General features: G+C 43.1%; 1 protein-coding gene across 3 annotated transcripts in view; it reads left to right on the forward strand.

Annotated features, from left to right (window-relative positions):
• Window positions 1-21695, forward strand: part of LOC118384863 (astrotactin-2) — a 529880-nt gene that overhangs the window by 432271 nt on the left and 75914 nt on the right. For all 3 annotated transcript variants that reach the window (XM_052521172.1, XM_052521173.1, XM_052521174.1), the window contains 2 exons: window positions 5604-5737; window positions 6282-6430. In XM_052521172.1, coding sequence (XP_052377132.1) covers window positions 5604-5737; window positions 6282-6430 — 283 coding nt within the window. The remainder of the gene's footprint in view (window positions 1-5603; window positions 5738-6281; window positions 6431-21695) is intronic.

Raw genomic sequence — 21695 nt, forward strand, 5'->3', positions numbered from 1 at the left:
GTCAACTTAGTGTATGTAAACTTCTTACCCACTTGAATTGTGATACAGTGAATTATTAGTGAAATAATCTGTCTGTAATCAATTGTTGGAAAAATGACTTGTGTCATGCACAAAGTAGATGTCCTAACCAACTTGCCAAAACTATAGTTTGTTAACAAGACATTTGTGGAGCCGTTGAAAAACAAGTTTTAATGACTCCAAACCAAGTGTATGGAAACTTCTGACTTCAACTGTATATAGGACAAAACACACCTCACGACAAGAGAGACACCACAACACTACATAAAGAGAGACCTAAGACAACAACATAGCATGGCAGCAACACATGACAACACAGAATGGTAGCAACACCACATGACAACAACATGGTAGAAACTCAATTTGTCAGCAGCACAATATGGCAGGAGCACAAACGATGGTACAAACATTTTTGGGCACAGAAGGTAATGCAATGCATCACACGAAGCAGCCACAACTGTCAGTAAGAGTGTCCATGATTGAGTCTTTGAATGAAGATATGGAGGTAAAACAGTCATTTGAGTGTATTTTGCAGCTCGTTCCAGTCACTTGCTGCAGAGAACTGAAAAGAGTAGTGACCCAGGGATGCATTTGCTTTGGGGTCCTTTAACAGAATGTGACTGGCAGAACGGGTGTTGTATGTGGAGGATGAGGGCTGCAGTCGGTATCTCAGATAGGGGGGCCTAAGAGGGTTTTATAAATAATCATCAACCAGTGGGTCTTGTGACTGGTATACAGAGATGACCAGTTGACAGAGTTTAGAGGGCAGTGATGTGTCCTATACGGAGCATTGGTGGCAAATCTGATGGCCAAATGGTAAAGAATATCTAGCCGCTAGAGAGCACCCTTACCTGCCAATCTATAAATTAAGTTTCTGTAATCTAGCATGGGTAGGATGGTCATCTGAATCAGGGTTAATTTGGCAGCTGGGGTGAAAGAGGAGTTATTACGGTAGAGGAAACCAAGTCTAGATTTCACTTTAGCCTGCAGCTTTGATTTGTGCTGAGAGAAAGACAGTGTACCGTCTAGCTATACTCCCAAGTACTTGTATGAGGTGACTACCTCAAGCTCTAAACCCTCAGAGGTAGTAACCACAACTGTGGGGAGAGGGGTGTTCTTACCAAACCACATGACCTTTGTTTTGGAGGTGTTCAGAACAAGGTTAAGGGCAGAGAAAGCTTGTTTGACACTAAGAAAGCTTTGTTGTAGAGCGTTTAACACAAACTCTGGGGAGGAGCCAGCTGAGTATAAGACCGTATCATCTACATACAGATGGATGAGAGAGTTTCCTACTGCCTGAGCTATGTTGTTGTTGTAAATTGGGAAGAGCGCGGTGCCTAGGATCGAGCGTTGGGGTTCTCCCTTGGTGACAGGCAGTGGCTGAGACAGCAGATGTTCTGACTTTATACACTGCACTCTTTGAGAGATGTAGTTAGCAAACCAGGCCAAAGACCCCTCAGAGACAATACTCCTAAGCCAGACCATAAGAATGGAATGGTCTACCGTATCAAAAGCTTTGGCCAAGTCAATAAAAATAGCAGCACAACATTACTTAGAATCAAGGGCAATGGTGACATCATGAGGACCTTTAAGGTTGCAGTGACACATCTATAACCTGAGTGGAAACCAGAGTGCATTCCAGAGGGAATTCTAAAGACTTCAAGAAAGCCAGTCAGTTGATTATGAACATTTTTTTACCAACACTTTTTATAAACTGGGCAAAATAGAAATTGGCCTATAACAGTTAGGGTCAGCTTTAAATAATAGTTGCACCATGACTGCCTTCCAAGCAATGGGAACCTCCCCAGAGAGGAGAGACAGGTTAAAAGGTCAGAGATATAGGCTTGGTGATGATAGGGGCTGCAACCTTAAAGAAGAAAGGATCTAAACCATCTGACCCAGATGTTTTTTGGGGGTCAAGTTTAAGGAGCTCCTTTAGCACCTCAGACTCATTGACCGCCTACAGGGAGAAACTTTGTAGCGGGGCAGGGGAAAAAGAGGGAGGAGCATCGGGGATAGTCACATTAGAAGGGATGGGTGGGAGATGATAGAGGAAATGATAGATAGAGGCATGGCTGAGTCAAATAGGAATCCTGACTTAATGAAGTGGTGATTAAAGAGCTCAGTGATGTGCTCCTTGTCAGTAACAATCACATCATCACCATTAAGGGACATGGGCATCTGTGAGGAGGAGGGATTATTCTCCAGGTCTTTAACCATTTTCCTCGAACTTCTTGGGGTTAGACCCACAGAGAGAATTCTGCTCCTTTTAACCAACTTTTGCCTTCCGGATAGCCTGAGTGCACTTATTTCTCATTTGCCTGAACGAGAGCCAGTCAGCCTGAGTATGCGTGTGCCGAGCCTTTCGCCAAATGAAATCATTGAGTTGGATTAACTCTGCCAGATCACGGTGGAACAAGGGGCTGAACCTGTTTTTAATTCTCAATTTTCTTTATGGAGGCGTGTTTGTTAACAATACCACTGAAAATATTCAAAAAGAAGGTCCAAGCGTCTTCGACAGAGGGGATCAAGCTGATTCTTTCCAAATGTACAGAGGCCAGGTCATGAAGGAAGGCTTGTTCATGAAAGTTTTTTAGCAAGCATCTATGACATATCTGGACAGGTCGTTTCACTGAGCAACCATTACGAACACAGGCTGTAAAACAGTGATCACTAAAGTCATTACAGAAAACACAATTTTCTGATTATTTGTGAGGATAACATCAAGGAGAGTAAGGCTGGTGCAACAGTCAACAAAGAGTAATTGGAAAGTTTAATGCTTAAAACCAGCAAATCAAATAGTTTGGGGACAGACTTGGCGGAGACAACCGAGCACTGAAGGTGTTCCTTGGTAAAGATTGCCACTCCACCACCTTTGGAATATCTGTCTTGCCAGAAAAAAAGGTTATAACCAGAAAGGTTAACAGCAGTGTTTTAAACACTCTTTCTTAACCACGTCTCAGCAATGACCAACACATCTGAATTGGAGCTGTGAACCCACACTTTCAATTTTAGGTAATAAGCTTCTAGTGTTAATGTGCCGAAATCCTAGGCTTTTACAAGAGCAGAAATCAGTGAAACAAATATATCAGAACACAAGTCAGAATTGAGGCTAGCAACAGTAGATGGGCCATGGTGTACATGCATATTTCATCCGCAGTAATACAATAAATAAATAAATAGTAGGCCTATACCATACTTTTTTTTATTTTTTTTTTTTTATACCAGTTAATTAAAGTGTTTCTTGAGTAAGCTCACATAATAAGCTTCACAAGTTAATTAGCCTACCTAAAAAGTCTGCTTGTGTGTGTAAATGCATGTGTGCTGGAGGCCAGTGAAATCTCGGGAGAGAGGGGGGAGTGTGGCGGGGGTACCTGTGCCAGACAGGAGGAGACAGGCCATGGAGAAGTTATTTTGGGGAGGCAGATTCCTTGTAGAAAAGCTAGCGTAGCTTTGCAAGTCTCTGTACACAATTTTTTTCCCACGTGCAAAAGGAGGTGGTTAGCTAGCTATATCAGTTTCGGTGAATGGTCCTTTACGACGGGCAAACAAAGTTGTCTTGTGGCTGTTGTATTTTGGAGATTGCGAGGAGGATAACATTCTCTAGAATCCAGTCGTCCCTGGCGACGGCGGTCCATGGTGATGGGGCTGCCCCTCTGGGCGAGATCTTAAAGCACACCAGCTGGTGTGTGTTCTTCCCCATTAGACTGGTGTAGTTCTCCTTGTCTGAGGTCAGGCTCATTCAGACCAGGAAGCTGATTTGACCTCAAACATCCTAGTTGCAGTATTTGGGGATTCATCTCTGCTCCTCCTGTATCTGGTCGAGCAAATATAAGCTGTGGATGAGTTTGGACCTGACCATCTCTGCTCTGGGAAAGAACTTCTCATCTGTTGACTTGCCCCTGTCATTGTCACTGTTGTAGGTCATGGAATCTGATATTTCAAGCCACATTTCAAATCACCTAGCTGGTTTGAAGTCTGATACAAATCTGATTCTTGGCCATGTGACTTGTGTCTGAATGGTCAAATCTGATTTATTTGCCCTCAAGTGGTTTTTAGACCTTTATTTCACATATCCAAACATTATATTTTTGGAAGTTGGATCATCTTGTCCTTTAAGGCTTTAAAGGCCTTCTTACACTATGATTTTGAACATTCTAAGCAACTGGGAAACATCCATGGCAGATATTGTTGTCACCGTAGCTTGATACATAACTTCTGAGTGATAGGAAGCACGATCACCACCGATAAGCCTATACCACTGTGCACACACGCGTGGTTACTATGCCAACTAGCTTAGCCATGTCAGCAAATGACTGCTGTCTGAACACACACAAATCCGATTTGGTCACTTGTAACTTGCTTGTTTGGCATTTGTTATTTAATTAGGATCCCCATTACCTGTTGCGAAAGCAGCAACTACTCTTCCTAGGGTCATCTCAAAACATGAAATATGACATAATACAGAACATTAATAGACCATAACAGCTCAAGGACAGATGTTTGGACAGTCAGTAGTCCAAAACGAATTTGAAAAACAAAACTGACAATGACTTTAAGACACATTTGGTGTCCTCTCCTCTGGATGACTGGTTTCCGGATGTTTTCTAGTGTCTCTGTGCAGGTGTTTGATGACCGCGATCAAGCGTGTCCCTCAGCAGTCTCCGCGGGTCGGCGCTGTCAACCAATTGCTTACATAAATAACTAAGTGCTCCATTGATTGGCCGGTGTGACAGGGAGCCAATGTGCCTGCGAACTCCCCTGAACTCCCCTTTGCCAAAGCACTAACGTCACCTTATTTGATCACCTTAACGGTAATATTGGCATTTGGTTGGCCTGATGAAATTTAAAAAGGAAAGGAAGATACCTAGTCAATTGTACAACTGAATGCCTTCAACTGAAATGTGTCTTCTGCATTTCACCCAACCTCTCTGAATCAGAGAGATGCAGGGGGCTGCCTTAAATCATCATGAACAGCGCCCAGTGAACAGGCCCCTGCCTTGCTCAGGGGGCAGAATGATAGATTTTTACCTTGTCAGCTCAGGGATTCAATCCAGCAACCTTTCGGTTACTGGCCTAACGCTCTAACAACTAGGCTGCCTGCCAATTAGTTTGAGTTGAAGTGGTACACACTCATGATCTTGATGATGTTTCTCGGTTTAATGAGATTGAGGAAATGCATATCTTTTTGGCCTTTTGACCTCTTAGAGAAGTAATATTCTTTCTCTGTTAAACTTGCTCTCTCTCTCTATCACACACACACACAGACACACACACACACACACTGACCTTTATGTGTCACCATTCCCAATTAAAACAAGACAGGAACATGACATGGCTCCAAGGCTACTCACTCACATATCATCTGACCCTCGCCGCCGCGACTCTTCCGGTGGCGGAGGTGACAAAACCTGTGAGCCCCCAGTGTGTGACTGTATGATGATTCCGGTGCAGACATCGGTGGGGGGTCGGGGGACACGCACAGGGGTAGCAACAGACATCTAGAAGCCTGGATAACTCAGGGTGTCACAGAAGGGTGATGTATGGAAGATAATTGCATTTGTCTCACCTGTTACCTTTCACAGGCCTTCAAGAGCGCCACGATGAGCTCATACTGGTGTGCAGGCAAGGGAGATGTCATCGACAACTGGTGTCGCTGTGACCTGAGTGCCTTCAGCAAAGACGGCCTTCCCAACTGCAGTCCCCTGAGGCAGCCTGTGTAAGTCAGAGCCTGCCTCCCATCTATCCAAGCCTAGGGAGAACTGTTGGAGTTGTAACAACCATCCCTAGGGCTGGAACCAACCTTTAATGACTTTAGGCCAGTCCAAACACCCCGGTACTCACTCTCAAGAAATAACAGTGAATCTTGTTCTCTTAACCCAGCTCTGTTTTGAGTCATCATACACCCCAGCTATTGAAACCATCAGAACTTTTGGAGAGAGATAGAAGGCATTGGATGAGCAATGGCTCTCCGGTGGATTTCCACATTAAATTGAATGGACCTACTTCCTTGTATGATTTGTCGAATGGATGCATTGATGATTCCAACTTGCTCCCTATATCTGGTCTCAGCATTTTATTAACAGACTCTAGGGTTGCTTTCCCCGACACAAAGTAAGCCTAGTCCTGGACTAAACACTTTTAACTGAGATTTTCAGGAGTAAGCTTAATGTTCCCGGGAAACTAGTCCTCAGTGCTGTTTACTTCAAATATTTTTATTGAATCAAAGTGACCCACCTCCTTCCTCTCTCTGTCTGTGTCAGGCTCAGACTGGCCCCTCACCTAGAGCCCTCCAGCACCATGGTGGCCCTGGAGTGGCTGGATGTGGAGCCCCTGATTGGCTACAAGGTGTCTGATTACATCATCCAGCATAAGCGTGTGGAGGACCCCTCGGAGGCAGAGATCTACACAGGTAGGTAGGCCGCTAGTATATTTCACTTTGGTCCAACCTACATCCAGTTATTGACAATTGTTTATCCTATGACAAAGCCAAAGGGATATTAATGAGCTTATTTACCAGTGACGAGCCACATTATCTAACTGTTTGCTCTGCTGATCTGCGGAGGCCTGCTCTCACAGACAAGGTTAGACACTTGGTTGGTGAACCGGAGGGAAGAACAGGGGGAAAGGAGGTAGGTGGTGTGTGGGAGGAGGAAGACAGGACAGGATGAGAGGATGAGGCTAGGCTATGTGACAGGGGCCATAATTAACGCTGACCCCTAAGTGTGTAAGTCTGGGGTAATGAGTCAGAGCTTTGGGTGATGGAGATTTAATAAAGGAGAAGAGATGAGGTGCGTTGGTGGAAATAGCCAGCTTTAGTCATCGGGCCATGCGGACAGGTGATCATTCACACCTGGGAGGAGGAGAGGAGGAGAGCTGATGAGCCGGGCCCAAAAGCCGGAGCGGGCACAGATAGGCATCCTGGCAGGGGTGTGGTAGGAACAGGGCAGATGGTGTTTGTGTGACTCACCTCTGCGTCAGAGCAGTCCAGGATACAGATGATAATGTGAACAATATCTTTCTTTCTATTTACCTCTTTAACTTCTATCTCAATGTCTCTCTCCTTCTCTGTTTTCTTAGTCTATAGTGTCTCTTTCACTGTTGTCTCTCATCTCTCTCTTGTTCTCTTTCTCTCTCTCTCTCCAACTCTCTCTCTCAAACTCTCCAAATTCCTCCAGAAAGCCAAGAAAAGTTGGACTGACATTGATTTGTCTGTAGTTAAAAAGCCCTGACTTTTATTGTGTGTGTGTGTGTGTGTGTGTGTGTGTGTGTGTGTGTGTGTGTGTGTGTGTGTGTGTGTGTGTGTGTGTGTGTGTGTGTGTGTGTGTGTGTGTGTGTGTGTGTGTGTGTGTGTGTGTGTGTGTGTGTGTGTGTGTGTGTGTTCCCTGAAACACATGTTGCAATCACAACAAAGGATTTCATTGTTGGGGGAGTCTTGGATTCCCAGATATCATCTTGGTGTGTGTAATCAAGGTGAGAAGGGGAGAGAAGCATTGGCATGGCATCGCTTAGGTTCTCTATTGGAAACTTCTGGGTCGTCTATAATAAACCATCAAAACAACCTTTTGAGTGGCTCCCAGTTTTACAGGAAGGATGGAATCAAACCCTCCATTGTTCTCCAAACTGGGGGATCTACCGTGCTGATACAAAGTTGGACGTGGTCAGAGAGGGGGATTTATGGAATAATGGGGACTTGTTAAAATTAGGAATTATTCTCTCCAAGACTTGGGAAGAGGAGACTGTCTGCCCGGCCAGTGATAACCTAACCTACTTAGGGAAAAGACAACAAGTGTCAGCGAGTTCAGATGGCTTCGCAAATCCGGACTAGTATTGTTTTTTCACAACGTCCAATTCCATCCATGGAAATTCATATCCTCTATACCCATGGCGAATCGTTTGGTTTCAAGACCTTGCATTGAAGTCCTTTCTAGGGGAAGAAAAGGCTGTTTTATTTTAAAAACAGAACCGGGATAGATATAAAGAGCCCCAGTCCCTGGTCACCTGGAGGCTTTAAACCACAGATGAGACTTCCACAGAGAAGCACCGGATGATCAAAAGCAAAAGCTCCGATCTGGGCCACACCCCAGCTTTTATACACCTGCCAAGTGAATTGAGTGCTCTTCAAAACTGGAGTCGGTTTAATACCTCATATATCTGAAGTTTTGAAGCAGGTATGTGTCCCTCCAGTAGTTAAATCCATTGGAAACTAAATGGCTTTTGCATTAAAAAAATATACCTACATCGGCAAGATATGAAAGTCAATGGGCTTTAGGCGGTATCGGGTTGGTCAGGTGAAGCAACATCCACGTCAGGTTGTTTGATACAGATCAAATCAGTCATGTCAAAAGGATTCGTTAGGCTTGGAACGACTTGAGATATTGAGGAGGTATTAAGGTAGGATTGGATGGATTGCACCTTGGGTTAAAAACTCAAAAAGGCAATGATCTTCTAGACACCTGACCCGCACCTTGGATTTTTTTTATATACATTATCCTAAGCATAACCTTCTACAACTCCCTATTATGTATGATCCTATTCCCATGTTCCCTGTTGACATACAGTACCATTCAAATGTTTGGACACACCTACTCATTCCAGGGGTTTTCTTTAGTTTGACTATTTTATACATTGTAGAATAATAGGGAAGACATCAAATCTATGAAATAACACATATGGAATCATGTGGTAACCAGAAAAGTGTTAAACAAATCAAAATATATTTTATATTCTTCAAAGTAGCCACCCTTTGCCTTGATGACAGCTTTTCACACTCCTGGCATTCTCTCAACCAGCTTCATGAGGTAGTCACCTGGAATGCATTTCAATTAATAGGCGTGCCTTGTTAAAAGTTCATTTGTGGATTTCTTTCCTTAATGCCTTTGAGCCAATCAGTTGTGTTGTGACAAGGAAGGGGGGTATACCGAAGATAGCCCTATTTGGCAAAAGACCAAGCCCATATTATGGCAAGAACAGCTCAAATAATCAAAGACAAATGGCAGTCCATCATTACTTTAAGACATGAAGGTCAGACAATCCGTAAAATTGCAAGAACCTTGAAAGTTTCTTCACGTGCAGTCGCAAAAACCATCAAGCGCTATGATGAAACTGGCTCTCATAAGGCCCGCCACAGGAAAGGAAGACCCAGAATTACCTCTGCTGCAGAGGATACGTTCATTAGAGTTACCAGCATCAGAAATTGCAGCCCAAATAAATGTTTCACAGAGTTAAAGTAACAGATACATCTCAACATCAACTGTTCAGAGGAGACTGTGTGAATCAGGCCTTCATGGTTGAATTGCTGCAAAGAAACAACTACTAGAGACCAATGACAAGAAGAGACTTGTTTGGGCCAAGAAACACGAGCAATGGACATTAGACCAGTGGAAATATGTCCTTCGGTCTAATGAGTCCAAATTTTAGATTTTTGTTTCCAGCCGCTGTGTCTTTGTGAGATGCAGAGTAGGTGAACGGATGATCTCCGTATGTGTGGTTCCCACCGTGAAGCATGGAGGATGAGTTGTGATTGTCTGGGGGTGCTTTGCTGGTGACACTGTCTATTATTCATTTAGAATTCAAGGCACACTTAACCAGCATGGCTACCACAGCATTTTGCAGCGATACACCATCCCATCTGGTTTGCACTTAGTGGGACTATCATTTGTTTTTCAACAGGACAATGGCCCAAAACACACCTCCAGGCTGTGTAATGGCTATTTGACCAAGAAGGAGAGTGATGGAGTGCTGCATCAAATGACATGTCCACAACCCAATTGAGATGGTTTGGGATGAGTTAGACCTCAGAGTGAAGGAAAAGCAGCCAACAAGTGCTCAGCATATGTGGGAACTCCTTCAAGACTGTTGGCATAGCATTCCTCATGAAGCTGGTTGAGAGAATGCCAAGAGTGTGCAAAGCTGCCATCAAGGCAACGGGTGGCTAATTTGAAGAATATAAAATGTATGTTGCTTTGTTTAACAGTTTTTTGGTTACTACATGATTCCATATGTGTTATTTCATAGTTGTGATGTCTTCACTATTATTCAACAATGTAGAAAATATTAAAAATAAAGAAAAACCCTTGAATAGGTAGGTGTGTCAAAACGTTTGACTGGCACTGTATACTCCCATATCTTCTGCTGTACTACTCCATTATTTTATCTGTCTCATCTTGTTCTTTTGGAGGCTTAGTGAGAGCAAGCTGTAGCACCACCCTGATCTGATCTCACATCTGCACGAACCATCAACACCTATCTCCCTTTTCAATTCTCATTCCTCAAATCTGTCTTTTACTCAAATCGAACCAGACAGAAAACCTTCTCTCCCTGGCACAGGTCAAGAGCAGCAGCAGTGATGGACTGAGATGGACTGACTCTCTTTGAAATGCTTGGACAGTGGCCTAGTCGGCCTAGTCCTCAGTACATAAACACTACCGTTTATATGCTCGCAATCCGCCCGATCTACGATCCCCCCCTGGCAGACCATCAGTCAGCCTTGGGTCTCCACAGGTAAGGGCATGAGGCCCAGTCTCAGAGCCTGAAGGGGAACCTAAAAGCCCCCTATCCTTTGAATGGCAATAAGCACCCACATCCCCCTTCCTCTCTGATTATTTACCTCATCTCTTAGAGATATTTATCATCCCCTGGTTCTTATTTGTCACGTGTTTCGTCAACAAAAGGTGTAGACTAACAGTGAAATGCTCACTTACCGGCCCTTCTGTACAAAGCAGAGATTAAAAAAAGAGAAATAATAACACAAGGAATAAATACACAATGAGTAACGATAACTCTGGAAAGTATTCAGACCCCTTCACCTTTTCCACATTTTGTTATGTTAATGCCTCATTCTAAAATGGTTCTACACACAATACCCCATAAACACAAATCGAAAACAGGTTTATTGAAATGTTTGCAAATTTATTACAAATAAAAAACAGAAATACCTTATTTACATAAGTATTCAGACCCTTTGCTATGAGACTCGAAATTGAGCTCAGGTGCATCCCGTTTCCATTGATCATCCTTGAGATGTTTCTACTTCTTGATTGGAGTCCTCCTGTGGTAAATTAACTTGATTGGACATGATTTGGGAAGGGACACGGCTGTCTATATAAGGTCCCACAGTTGGCAGTGCATTTCAGAGCAAAAACCAAGCCATGAAGGCCGAGACAGGAGAGCTCCGAGACAGGGTAAGGGTACCAAAACATTTCTGCAGCATTGAAGGTCCCAACGAACACAGTGGCCTCCATCATTCTTAAACAAAAGAAGTTTGCAACCATCAAGACTCTTCCTGGAGCTGGCCGCCCCGGCCAAACTGAGCAATCAGGGGAGAAAGGCCTTGAGGTGACCAACACGCTGATGGTCATTCTGAGAGAGCTCCAGAGTTCTTCTGTGGAGATGAGAGACCCTTCCAGAAGGACAAACATCTCTGCAGCACTCCACCAATCAGGCCTTTATGTTAGAGTGGCCAGACTGAAGCCATTCCTCAGTAAAAGGCACATGACAGCCAGATTGGTGTTTGCCAAAAGGCACCTAAATACACTCAGACCATGAGAAACAAGATTCTCTGTTCTGATGAAACCAAGATTGAACTCTTTGGCCTGCATGCCAAGCGTCACGTCTGTAGGAAACCTGGCACCATCCCTACGGTGAAGCATGGTGACGGCAGGACCTTGCTGTGGATGGGTTTGTCAGGGGCAGGGACTGGGGGACTAGTCAGGATCGAGGCAAAGATTAACGCAGCAAAGTACAGAGACATCCTTGATGAAAACCTGCTCCAGAGCGCTCAGGACCTCAGACTGGGGGCGACGGTTCACCTTCCAACAGGACAACGACCCTAAGCACACAGTCAAGACAAAGCAGAAGTGGCTTCAGGACAAGACTCGGAATGTCCTTGAGTGGCCCAGCCTGTGCTCGGACTTGAACCCCGTCTAACATCTCTGGAGAGACCTGAGACCTGCTGTGCAGCAACGCTCCCCAACCAACCTGACAGAGATTGAAAGGATCTGCAGAGAAAAATGGGAGAAACTTCCCAAATACAGTTGTACCAAGCTTGTAGCGTCATACCCAAGAAGACCCAACACTCTAATCTCTGCCAAAAGTGCTTCAACAAAGGAAACGGAAACGGTCTGAATAGTTACAATTGAAGTCGGAAGTTTACATACACTTAGGTTGGAGTCCTTAAAACTTTTTTCAACCACACACTAATTTCTTTTTAACAAACTATAGTTTTGGCAAGTCTGTTAGAACATCTACTTTGTGCATGACACAAGTCATTTTTACAGACAGATTATTTCACTTATAATTCACTGTATCACAATTCAAGTGGGTCAGATGTTTACATACACTAAGTTAACTGTGCCTTTAAACAGCTTGGAATATTCCAGAAAATGATGTCATGGCTTTAGAATCTTCTGATAGGCTAATTGACATAATTTGAGTCAATTGGAGCTGTACCTGTGGATGTATTCCAAGGCCTACCTTCAAACTCAGTGCCTCTTTGCTTGACATCATGGGAAAATTAAAAGAAATCAGCCTGCGGTAGCAGGAAACATTTTTAGACCTCTGCAAGTCTGGTTCATCCTTGGGAGCAATTTCCAAACGCCTGAAGGTACCACATTCATTTGTACACACAATAGTACGCAAGTATAAACACCACGGGACCACACAGTCATCATACCACTCAGGAAGGAGATGTATTCTGTCTCCTAGAGATGAACGTACTTTGGTGCAATAAGTCAAATCAATCCCAGAACAACAGCAAAGGACTTTGTGAAGATGCTGGAGGAAACAGGTACAAATGTATCTATATCCACAGTAAAACAAGTCCTATATCGACATAACCTGAACGGCCGCTCAGCGAGGAAGGAACCACTGCTCTTAAACCATCATAACAAAAGCCAGACTACGGTTTGCAACTGCACATGGGGACAAAGATCATACCTTTTGGAGAAATGTCTTCTGGTCTGATGAAGCAAATATATAACTGTTTGGCCATAATGACCATCGTTATGTTTGGAGGATAAAGGGGGAGGCTTGCAAGACGAAGAACACCATCCCAACCGTGAAGTACGGGGGTGGCAGCTTCATTATGTGGGGGTGCTTTGCGGCAGGAGAGACTGGTGCATTTCACAAAACAGATGGCAACATGAGGAAGGACACTTATGTGGATATATTGAAGCAACATCTCAAGACATCAGTCAAGAAGTTAAAGCTTGGTCACAAATGGGTCTTCCAAATGGACAATGACCCAAAGCATACTTCCAAAGTTGTGGCGAAATAGCTTAAGGACAACAAAGTCAAGGTATTGGAGTGGCCATCACAAAGCTCTGACCTCAATTCCATAGACAATTTGTGGGCAGAACTGAAAAAGATTGTGTGTGAGTAAGGAGGCCTACAAACCTGACTCAGTTACACCAGCTCTGTCAGGGGGAATGGGCCAAAATTCACCCAACTTATTGTGGGAAGCTTGTGGAAGGCTACCCGAAAAGTTTGACCAAATTTAACCAATTTAAAGGCAATGCTACCAAATACTAATTGAGTGTATGTAATCTTCTGACCCAGTGGGAATGTGATGAAATAAATAAATGCTGAAATAAATCATTCTCTCTGCGATTATTCTGACATTTCACATTCTTAAAAAAAGTGGTCATCCTAACTGACCTAAGACAGGGAATTTTTTCTTGGATTAAATATCAGGAATTGTGAAGATTTTTTTATTTCTTTTCACTAAGGTGTATGTAAACTTCCGACTTCAACTGTTCATACGGTCACTGTGGGGACAAAGTCGTCAATGCACTTATAAACACTAGAACCGCATGGCCTTTCATCCTTTAAGTACCCTCTAGAGAACATTGCCGGGCATCCCCTTTAGCAGTCTACAGTCATGGCCAAAAGTTTTGAGAAATCCACAAATATTAATTTCCACAAAGTTTGCTGCTTCAGTGTCTTTAGATATTTTTGTCAGATTTTACTATGGAATACTGAAGTATGAAGTTGATGCAAACAGTCAATATTTGCAGTGTTGACCCTTCTTTTTAAAAGACCTCTGCAATCCACCCTGGCATGCTGCCAATTAACTTCTGGGCCACATCCTGACTGATGGCAGCCCATTCTTGCATAATCAATGCTTGGAGTTTGTCAGAATTTGTGGGTTTTTGTTGAGGATTGACCACAAGTTCTCAATGGGATTAAGGTCTGGGGAGTTTCCTGGCCATGGACCAAAAATATCGATGTTTTGTTCCCCGAGCCACCTAGTTATCACTTTTGCCTTGTGGCAAGGTGCTCCATTAGGCTGGAAAAGGCATTGTTCGGCACCAAACTATTCCTGGATGGTTGGGAGAAGTTGCTCTCGGCGGTACCATTCTTTATTCATGGCTGTGTTCTTAGGCAAAATTGTGAGTGAGCCCACTCCCTTGGCTGAGAAGCAACCCCACACATGAATGGCCTCAGGATGCTTTACTGTTGGCATGACACAGGACTAATGGTAGTGCTCACCTTGTCTTCTCCGGACAAGCTTTTTTCCAGATTCACCAAACATTCGGAAAGGGGATTCATCAGAGAAAATGACTTTACCCCAGTCCTCAGCAGTCCAATCCCTGTACCTTTTGCAGAATATCAGTCTGTCCCTGATGTTTTTCCTGGAGAGAAGTGGCTTCTTTGCTGCCCTTCTTTGACACCAGGCCATCCTCCAAAAGTCTTCGCCACACTGTGCGTGCAGATGCACTCACACCTGCCTGCTGCCATTCCTGAGCAAGCTCCCTACTGGTGGTGCCCCAATCCCGCAGCTGAATCAACTTTAGGAGACGGTCCTGGCCCTTGCTGGAATTTATTGGGCGCCCTGAAGCCTTCTTCACAACAATTGAACCACTCTCCTTGAAGTTCTTGATGATCCGATAAATGGTTGATTTAGGTGCAGCAATGGCAGCAATATCCTTGCCTGTGAAGCCCTTTTTGTGCAAAGCAATGATGACGGCACGTGTTTCCTTGCAGGTAACCATGGTTGACAGAGGAAGGACAATGATTCCAAGCACCACCCTCCTTTTGAAGCTTCCAGTCTGGTATTCGAACTCAATCAGCATGACAGAGTGATCTCCAGCCGTGTCCTCGTCAACACACACACCTGTGTTAATGAGAGAATGATGTCAGCTGGTCCTTTTGTGGCAGGGCTGAAATGCAGTGAAAATGTTTTTTGGGGGGATTAAGTTCATTTGCATGGCAAAGAGGGACTTTGCAATGAATTGCAATTCATCTGATCACTCTTCGTAACATTCTGGAGTATATGCAAATTGCCATCATACAAACTGAGGCAGCAGACTGTGAAAATTAATATTTGTGTCATTGTCAAAACTTTTGTCATTGTTAAAACTTATATGCATCAGATGCATGAAGAAATATTTGTGGAAATATATATAGCCTATTTGAGTTTCCCTTACAGTAAACACATTACCCACAGTGGAGCCAGGCGATTGTGAGGCCAGGACGTACTGCCAATTGCACGCTCCCTCAAACCTTGAGACCTCTGTGGCATTGTGTTCTGTAACGAAACTGCACATTTTAAAGTGGCCTTTTATTGTCCCCAGCACAAGGTGCACCTGTGTAATGATCATGCTGTTTAATCGGCTTGGGAAAGGAGAAATTCTCACCAACAGGGAAGTAACACATTTGTGCAGCATTCTTAAGAGAAACACTTTTTGTGCGTGTGGAACATTTCTGGGATTTATTTTTTCAGCTCATGAAACATGGGACCAACACTTTACATGTTGTGTTTATATGTTTGTTCACTGTAGTTTTTGTTCAGTAGCCAGAGCTATGCTGCCGCACGAGTGGTCAGGTGCTGAATGCATGGACAGTACAGATATTCTTGGAAAAAGTGACATTTGGAAATAGAGCTGGGCCTCTTGAATTTTGAGAGTCATTTGACAAAGGTAAGTGTCATAGAAACAGCAGAATATGCTCTTTCTGTTACTGTATAGAAATCAACATGTTTTACTTGCATGTGACTCTGAAGGATTTGATGAATTCATGCTCCTTTCCCTGCATCTGTCAATTCCAAGATGAGCCCATCCCTACAATATGACAACTGATAACTCATCAGATAGTCAATGTAATCTTGTCTATAGGCTAACTCTTATTATGTGTTAAATTAGTTTCGGTATAGTTTAGATGTAGTTTCGATGGGTCGGCTGTGCAGGCTGACTGGCATCGTTGGTTTCCCGCCCATCAACTTGGATAGAGTCAAGGGAATGTTATGCATTATTTGAAAGGCCTACGGCGACACATAGAATGTTTTCATTTCCCTTACAATACATTTGATTAGGAATAGAGTTACAGTGAATAAAACAATCCTGTAACACAAAGGTAAAACGTAAAAGAGAATGGTCTCAACCCGCAGGGCATATGGGCAAATTATTAACATGAGCGCCAATGCTCATAAATAGGCACAACACAAACAAATCATTACACTGTTGTTCTAAATGAAATCAACCTCATCATTCAGTTAGGCCTAATTTAAGTTTGATTGTGAAGTAACTTGCACAATTATTGCTCATTCCATCCAGTTTCATTCATTCAGTGGGCTGGCATTGTTTGCTTCCCTGGATAGAGTCAAGGATATGTTTTGCATTACGCTAAAGGCCAACTGCAACATGTAGAATGTTTATTTTATTTCCCTTAAAAAATACATTTGATTTGAGTTACAGTAAATCAAAAAGTCCCATAACAGCTTATTTTTACAAAGTAAAACGTAAAAGAGAATGGCATCAACCAGCAAGGCGCACAGGGTCAAATTATTAGCAGCTGATAAATAGGCATAACACAAACTCATCATGAGACTATTGTCTTTCTAAATAATATTTCACCCTTCTTATCATTCAGGTAGGCCTAATTTAGACAGATGCATTAGTGCCTGACTGGGTACAAATGTCCTACTGCACATTGTCTTGGAGGGTTCAATTGGGAATAGGTGCATCCTCGGACCACTTCCATCTTGAGGGCGTCACTGATACTTCCTGTTTGAGTTTTACTTGTAATCAGGGATCCGGAGGATAGAGTTAGGGTCAGATTTGCCAAATGGGGGGCGAGGGAGAACTTTGTATGTGTTTCTGTGTGTGGCGTAAGGGTGATCTAGAGTTTTGTCGCCTCTAGTTGCACAGGTGACATGCTGGTAAAAATGAGGTAAGATCATCACCAGGAGTGCCACCTCTGGATGAGCATGGTCTTGTTTGCTTTTGGCTCTATACAGCTCTTTGAGTGTGGTCTTAGTGCCAGCATCTATTTGTGGTGGTCAATACATGAAAAATTAAAGGAAAACTCCACACACTTCTGCTCATGCTCCCATTTGATTTTATTATAATATATATGCCATTTAGCAGACGCTTTTATCCAAAGCGACTTACAGTCATGTGTGCATACATTCTACGTATGGGTGGTCCCGGGGATCGAACCCACTACCCTGGCGTTACAAGCGCCATGCTCTACCAACTGAGCTACAGAAGGACCGATGTTTCGAGCATTAGGTCTTCATTGGGCATCCATATCCCATATGGGGTTGAGTGTCCTATATATAGGTGCAGTGCTCAGTGACATCACTTCCTGAAACAGGAAGTAAAAATATAGGTTCACATTATAGATATTCAATGTATCAAAATATCAAATCGAATTTTATTGGCCAAATACACATTTAGCAGATTTTATTAAGGGTGTAGTGTAATGCTTGTAAATTAGTAATGAGACCAATATATATATATATATATTGATATTTAGTAAAATACCAAGTAGTACAGCAGAAGATATGGGAGTATATAGTACCAGTCAAAAGTTGACACACCTACTTATTCAAGGATTTCTTTATTTTTACTATTTTCTACATTGTAGAATAATAGTGAAGACATCAAAACTATGAAATAGCACATATGGAATCATATAATAACCAAAAAAGTGTTAAACAAATCAAAATATATTTTATATTTGAGATTCTTCAAAGTAGCCACCCTTTGCCTTGATGGCAGCTTTGCACTGAAGGAGTAGACCAAGGCGCAGCGTGAGTATGGTTGCAAATATTTTAATAAACTGAAACTCACCAAAAACAAATCAATAAAGCACAAACGAAATGTGACGCTACTGGTGTGCACTCAGGCAACTCAATATAGACAAGATCCCACAAACACAATGGGGAAAATGGCTACCTAAATATGATCCCCAATCAGAGACAACGTTAAACAGCTGCCTCAGATTGGGAACCATATCAGGCCAACATAGATATACAAATGACCTAGATGACCCACCCTAGTTACACCCCGACCAAACCAACATAGAGAATAACAGGCTCTCTATGGTCAGGGCATGACATGCACACTCTTGGCATTCTCTCATACAGCTTCATGAGGAATGCTTTGCCAACAGTCTTGAAGGAGTTCCCACATATGCTGAGCGTGCTAATTTTCCTTCACTCTGCGGTCCAACTCATCCCAAACCATCTCAATTCGGTTGTAGACATGTCACTCCATCACTCTCCTTCTTGGTCAAATAGCCATTACATAGCCTGGAGGTGTGTTGGGTCATTGTCCTGTTGAAAAACAAATGATAGTCCCACTAAGCGCAAACCAGATGGGATGGCGTATCGCTGCAGAATGGTGTGGTAGCCGTGCAGGTTAAGTGTTCCTTGAATTCTAAATAAATCACAGACAGTGTCACCAGATAAAGCACCATCACACCTCCTCTATGCTTCACGGTGGGAACCACACATACGGAGTTCATCCGTTCACCTACTCTGCATCTCACAAAGACACAGCGGTTGGAACCCGAAAATCTCAAATTTGGACTCATCAGACCAAAGGTCAGATTTCCACTGGTCTAATGTCCATTGCTCTTGTTTCTTGGCCCAAGCAAATCTCTTCTTATTATTGGTGTCCTTTAGGAATGGTTTCTTTGCAGCAATTCGACCATGAAGACCTGATTCACGCAGTCTCCTCTAAACAGTTGATGTTGAGATTTCTGAGGCTGGTAACTCTAATGAACTTATCCTCGTCAGCAGAGGTAACTCTGGCTCTTCCATTCCTGTGGCAGTCCTCATGAGAGCCAGTTTCATCATTGCGCTTGATGGTTTTTGTGACTGCATGTGAAGAAACTTTCAAAGTTCTTGAAATTTTCTGTATTGTCCTAAATTAATGATGGACTGTCGTTTCTCTTTGCTTATTTGAGCTGTTCTTGCCATACTATGGACATGCTATTTTACTAAATAGGGTTATCTTCTGTATATCCTCCCTACCCCCCTCACAACACAACTGATTGACTCAAACGCATTAAAAAGGAAATTCCACAAATTAACTTTTAACAAGGCACGCCTGTTAATTGAAATGCATTCCAGGTGACTACCTCATGAAGCTGAGAGAATGCCAGGAGTGTGAAAAGCTGTCATCGAGGCAAAGGGTGGCTACTTTGAAGATACTTTTTTGGTTACTACATGATTCCATGTGTTTTATTTCATAGTTTTGATGTCTTCACTATTATTGTACAATGTAGAAAATAGTTAAAATAAAGAAAAACCCATGAATGAGTAGGTGTGTCCAAACATTTGACTGGTACTTGTAAATGTAAATATTATACACACAATATTCAATTAGGGTTTAATGAAAACAGTGGTTTGGACATTTTGAACTATAAAAGTACTTTTCAAACTCCTTGTTAAGGCCAAGAGGAAATAGTGTGTTCAGCCTGTGGATCCAGCAATATTCCATTTGAAGAAGTTTCCTCTCAATGTCCTGCATGACATCTTGACCATGTCAATTCCAATATGTCCCAGAGAGCTAATAGGATGTCCAGCTTATGCAAAATGAACAGCAACAGAGTTTTTGGTGTCACCTGTCCGTATATTGCTGTGGTGCTCGCCGATCTGGGTCAAAAGGCTTCTGCTGGTTTGCCCTACGTACGACAGACCACAGGGACATTTCAACATGTAAACAACATAGGTGGACATGCAGGTAATCAGGCCTTTGATGTTAAATCTTTGTCCTGTGCTGGGGTGGGTAAATGAGTCACATTTGTACGTGAAACTGCATTGACCACATTGGCCACATTTGTAATTACTCTCCGGAACCTTGTCCAAGAAAGTTTCCCTTTTCTCTGGTGGATAAATCAGATCTGACCACAATGTCTCACGTTTGGGGGTCTTTTGAAGACCATACATACGTTGGGGATATTTAAATATGGCTTTCAGATCAGTGTCAATAATGTACCAGTGCTTCCTGATAATGTCCTTCAATTTCTTCCCCGATGGTGAGTATTGGGTAAAGCATGAGAGGACACGTTCTGCTGGTGGAAATGATGGAGGAAATATTATGTACAAAATAATGTTTCTGTTTTTAAATGTTTAGGTAATGCCATGACGTATTGGCTTTGTAAATGTTAACACGGTGGCAAAGTTAAAGGTAGGTAGGCCTTGATCATTGGCTAACCCAAACAGAAGCATTCTGGGTATTATTAATGCTGGTTTGTTGAGGTATTTGGTTACCCCCCATGTATATTTTCTTAATGGAGACGGTTGTTCATGTTTTTGAGTTCGGATTCCGTTTTCTTTTAGATGCGAGTGAAAGCTTCGACATCAGACCCTTGTATTGGCTTTCTCGTTGCTTAACGTCCATATGCCCTTGGAGGAATGAGAATTGGAGAAGAAGGAAAGAGTGTGGTAAGAGAAGATTCTGTTTGTCCTTCTGCTCCATGTAAAAGGAGCACATCACTTGTCAATGGAGGAAATATTTCCCCCTCATCTTGAAAGCCTCCCATTTCCACGTCGTAAAGCTGTGGACTTCCTCCTCACAGGCACAGCCGACAGGTACACGATCCTGATAAGCCTTGTTAACTCGTCCTGATCTTAGCCACGCTGGAAACCACCTCATCACCATTAAACCCAGAATGCGATCTGAACCGCAGCCCACCACTTAGCAGCATAGGATCTAAGAGAACTGAGGACTTGGGAGACCACATGCTACAGTACAGGCCTGGACTCAAAAAAAATGTTTCATAGATGTTAGAATTTAGAGCACTGTTAGTCTGGTGTTTTAGCCTAAATCCCTCTACTGTGACCTTTGACCCAAAGCTAACAAGCTCCGGTGGTCAATGCGAGTCAGACAGGAAGCATTTGTTCCATAATCTCAGTTGAGGTAATACTGAAGTTATGTGCCTTCCCAAAAAAGGGACAGCTAAGTCTCTCAAAGAGGAACTCGGAGCGTCAACCTGTAACTCTGTGGACTGGCAAAACACCCTCTTCCGCTTTCTTTCCTCCATCTCCACCGCCCACTTTCCCCATATATTGTTGTGATATTGGCGCACATTTCACAACAAATCCATGTGTGCACCTAAGGTTATTGGACTGGCTGCCCACAAATATGTTTTGCATTTACTGATCAAACTAAGGTGAATGTTTTACTTTGGAGCTGACCAACGCTGGGGGAAAGCACAATGTTCTGCTACCACCATTTATAAACAGTACTTTATTGTGTTGTGTTTTTGGTTAGGTTTTTGTTCTGAAAAAAAACCTGGTACCTACATTAGGGGGCAGGCTTACTGGAAGTGGGGGCAGAGAGGACTCAATGTGCTTTTCTCCTGTCCTCCACTCTATCCCTCTTTCCTTCTCTCCCTCTTTTTATATATACGCTTTGGGCCCAGGGAGCGCAGCTCCCCTTTGA

This window comes from Oncorhynchus keta, chromosome 6 (assembly GCF_023373465.1).
Source record: "Oncorhynchus keta strain PuntledgeMale-10-30-2019 chromosome 6, Oket_V2, whole genome shotgun sequence".
NCBI classification, from domain to species: Eukaryota; Metazoa; Chordata; class Actinopteri; order Salmoniformes; family Salmonidae; genus Oncorhynchus; species Oncorhynchus keta.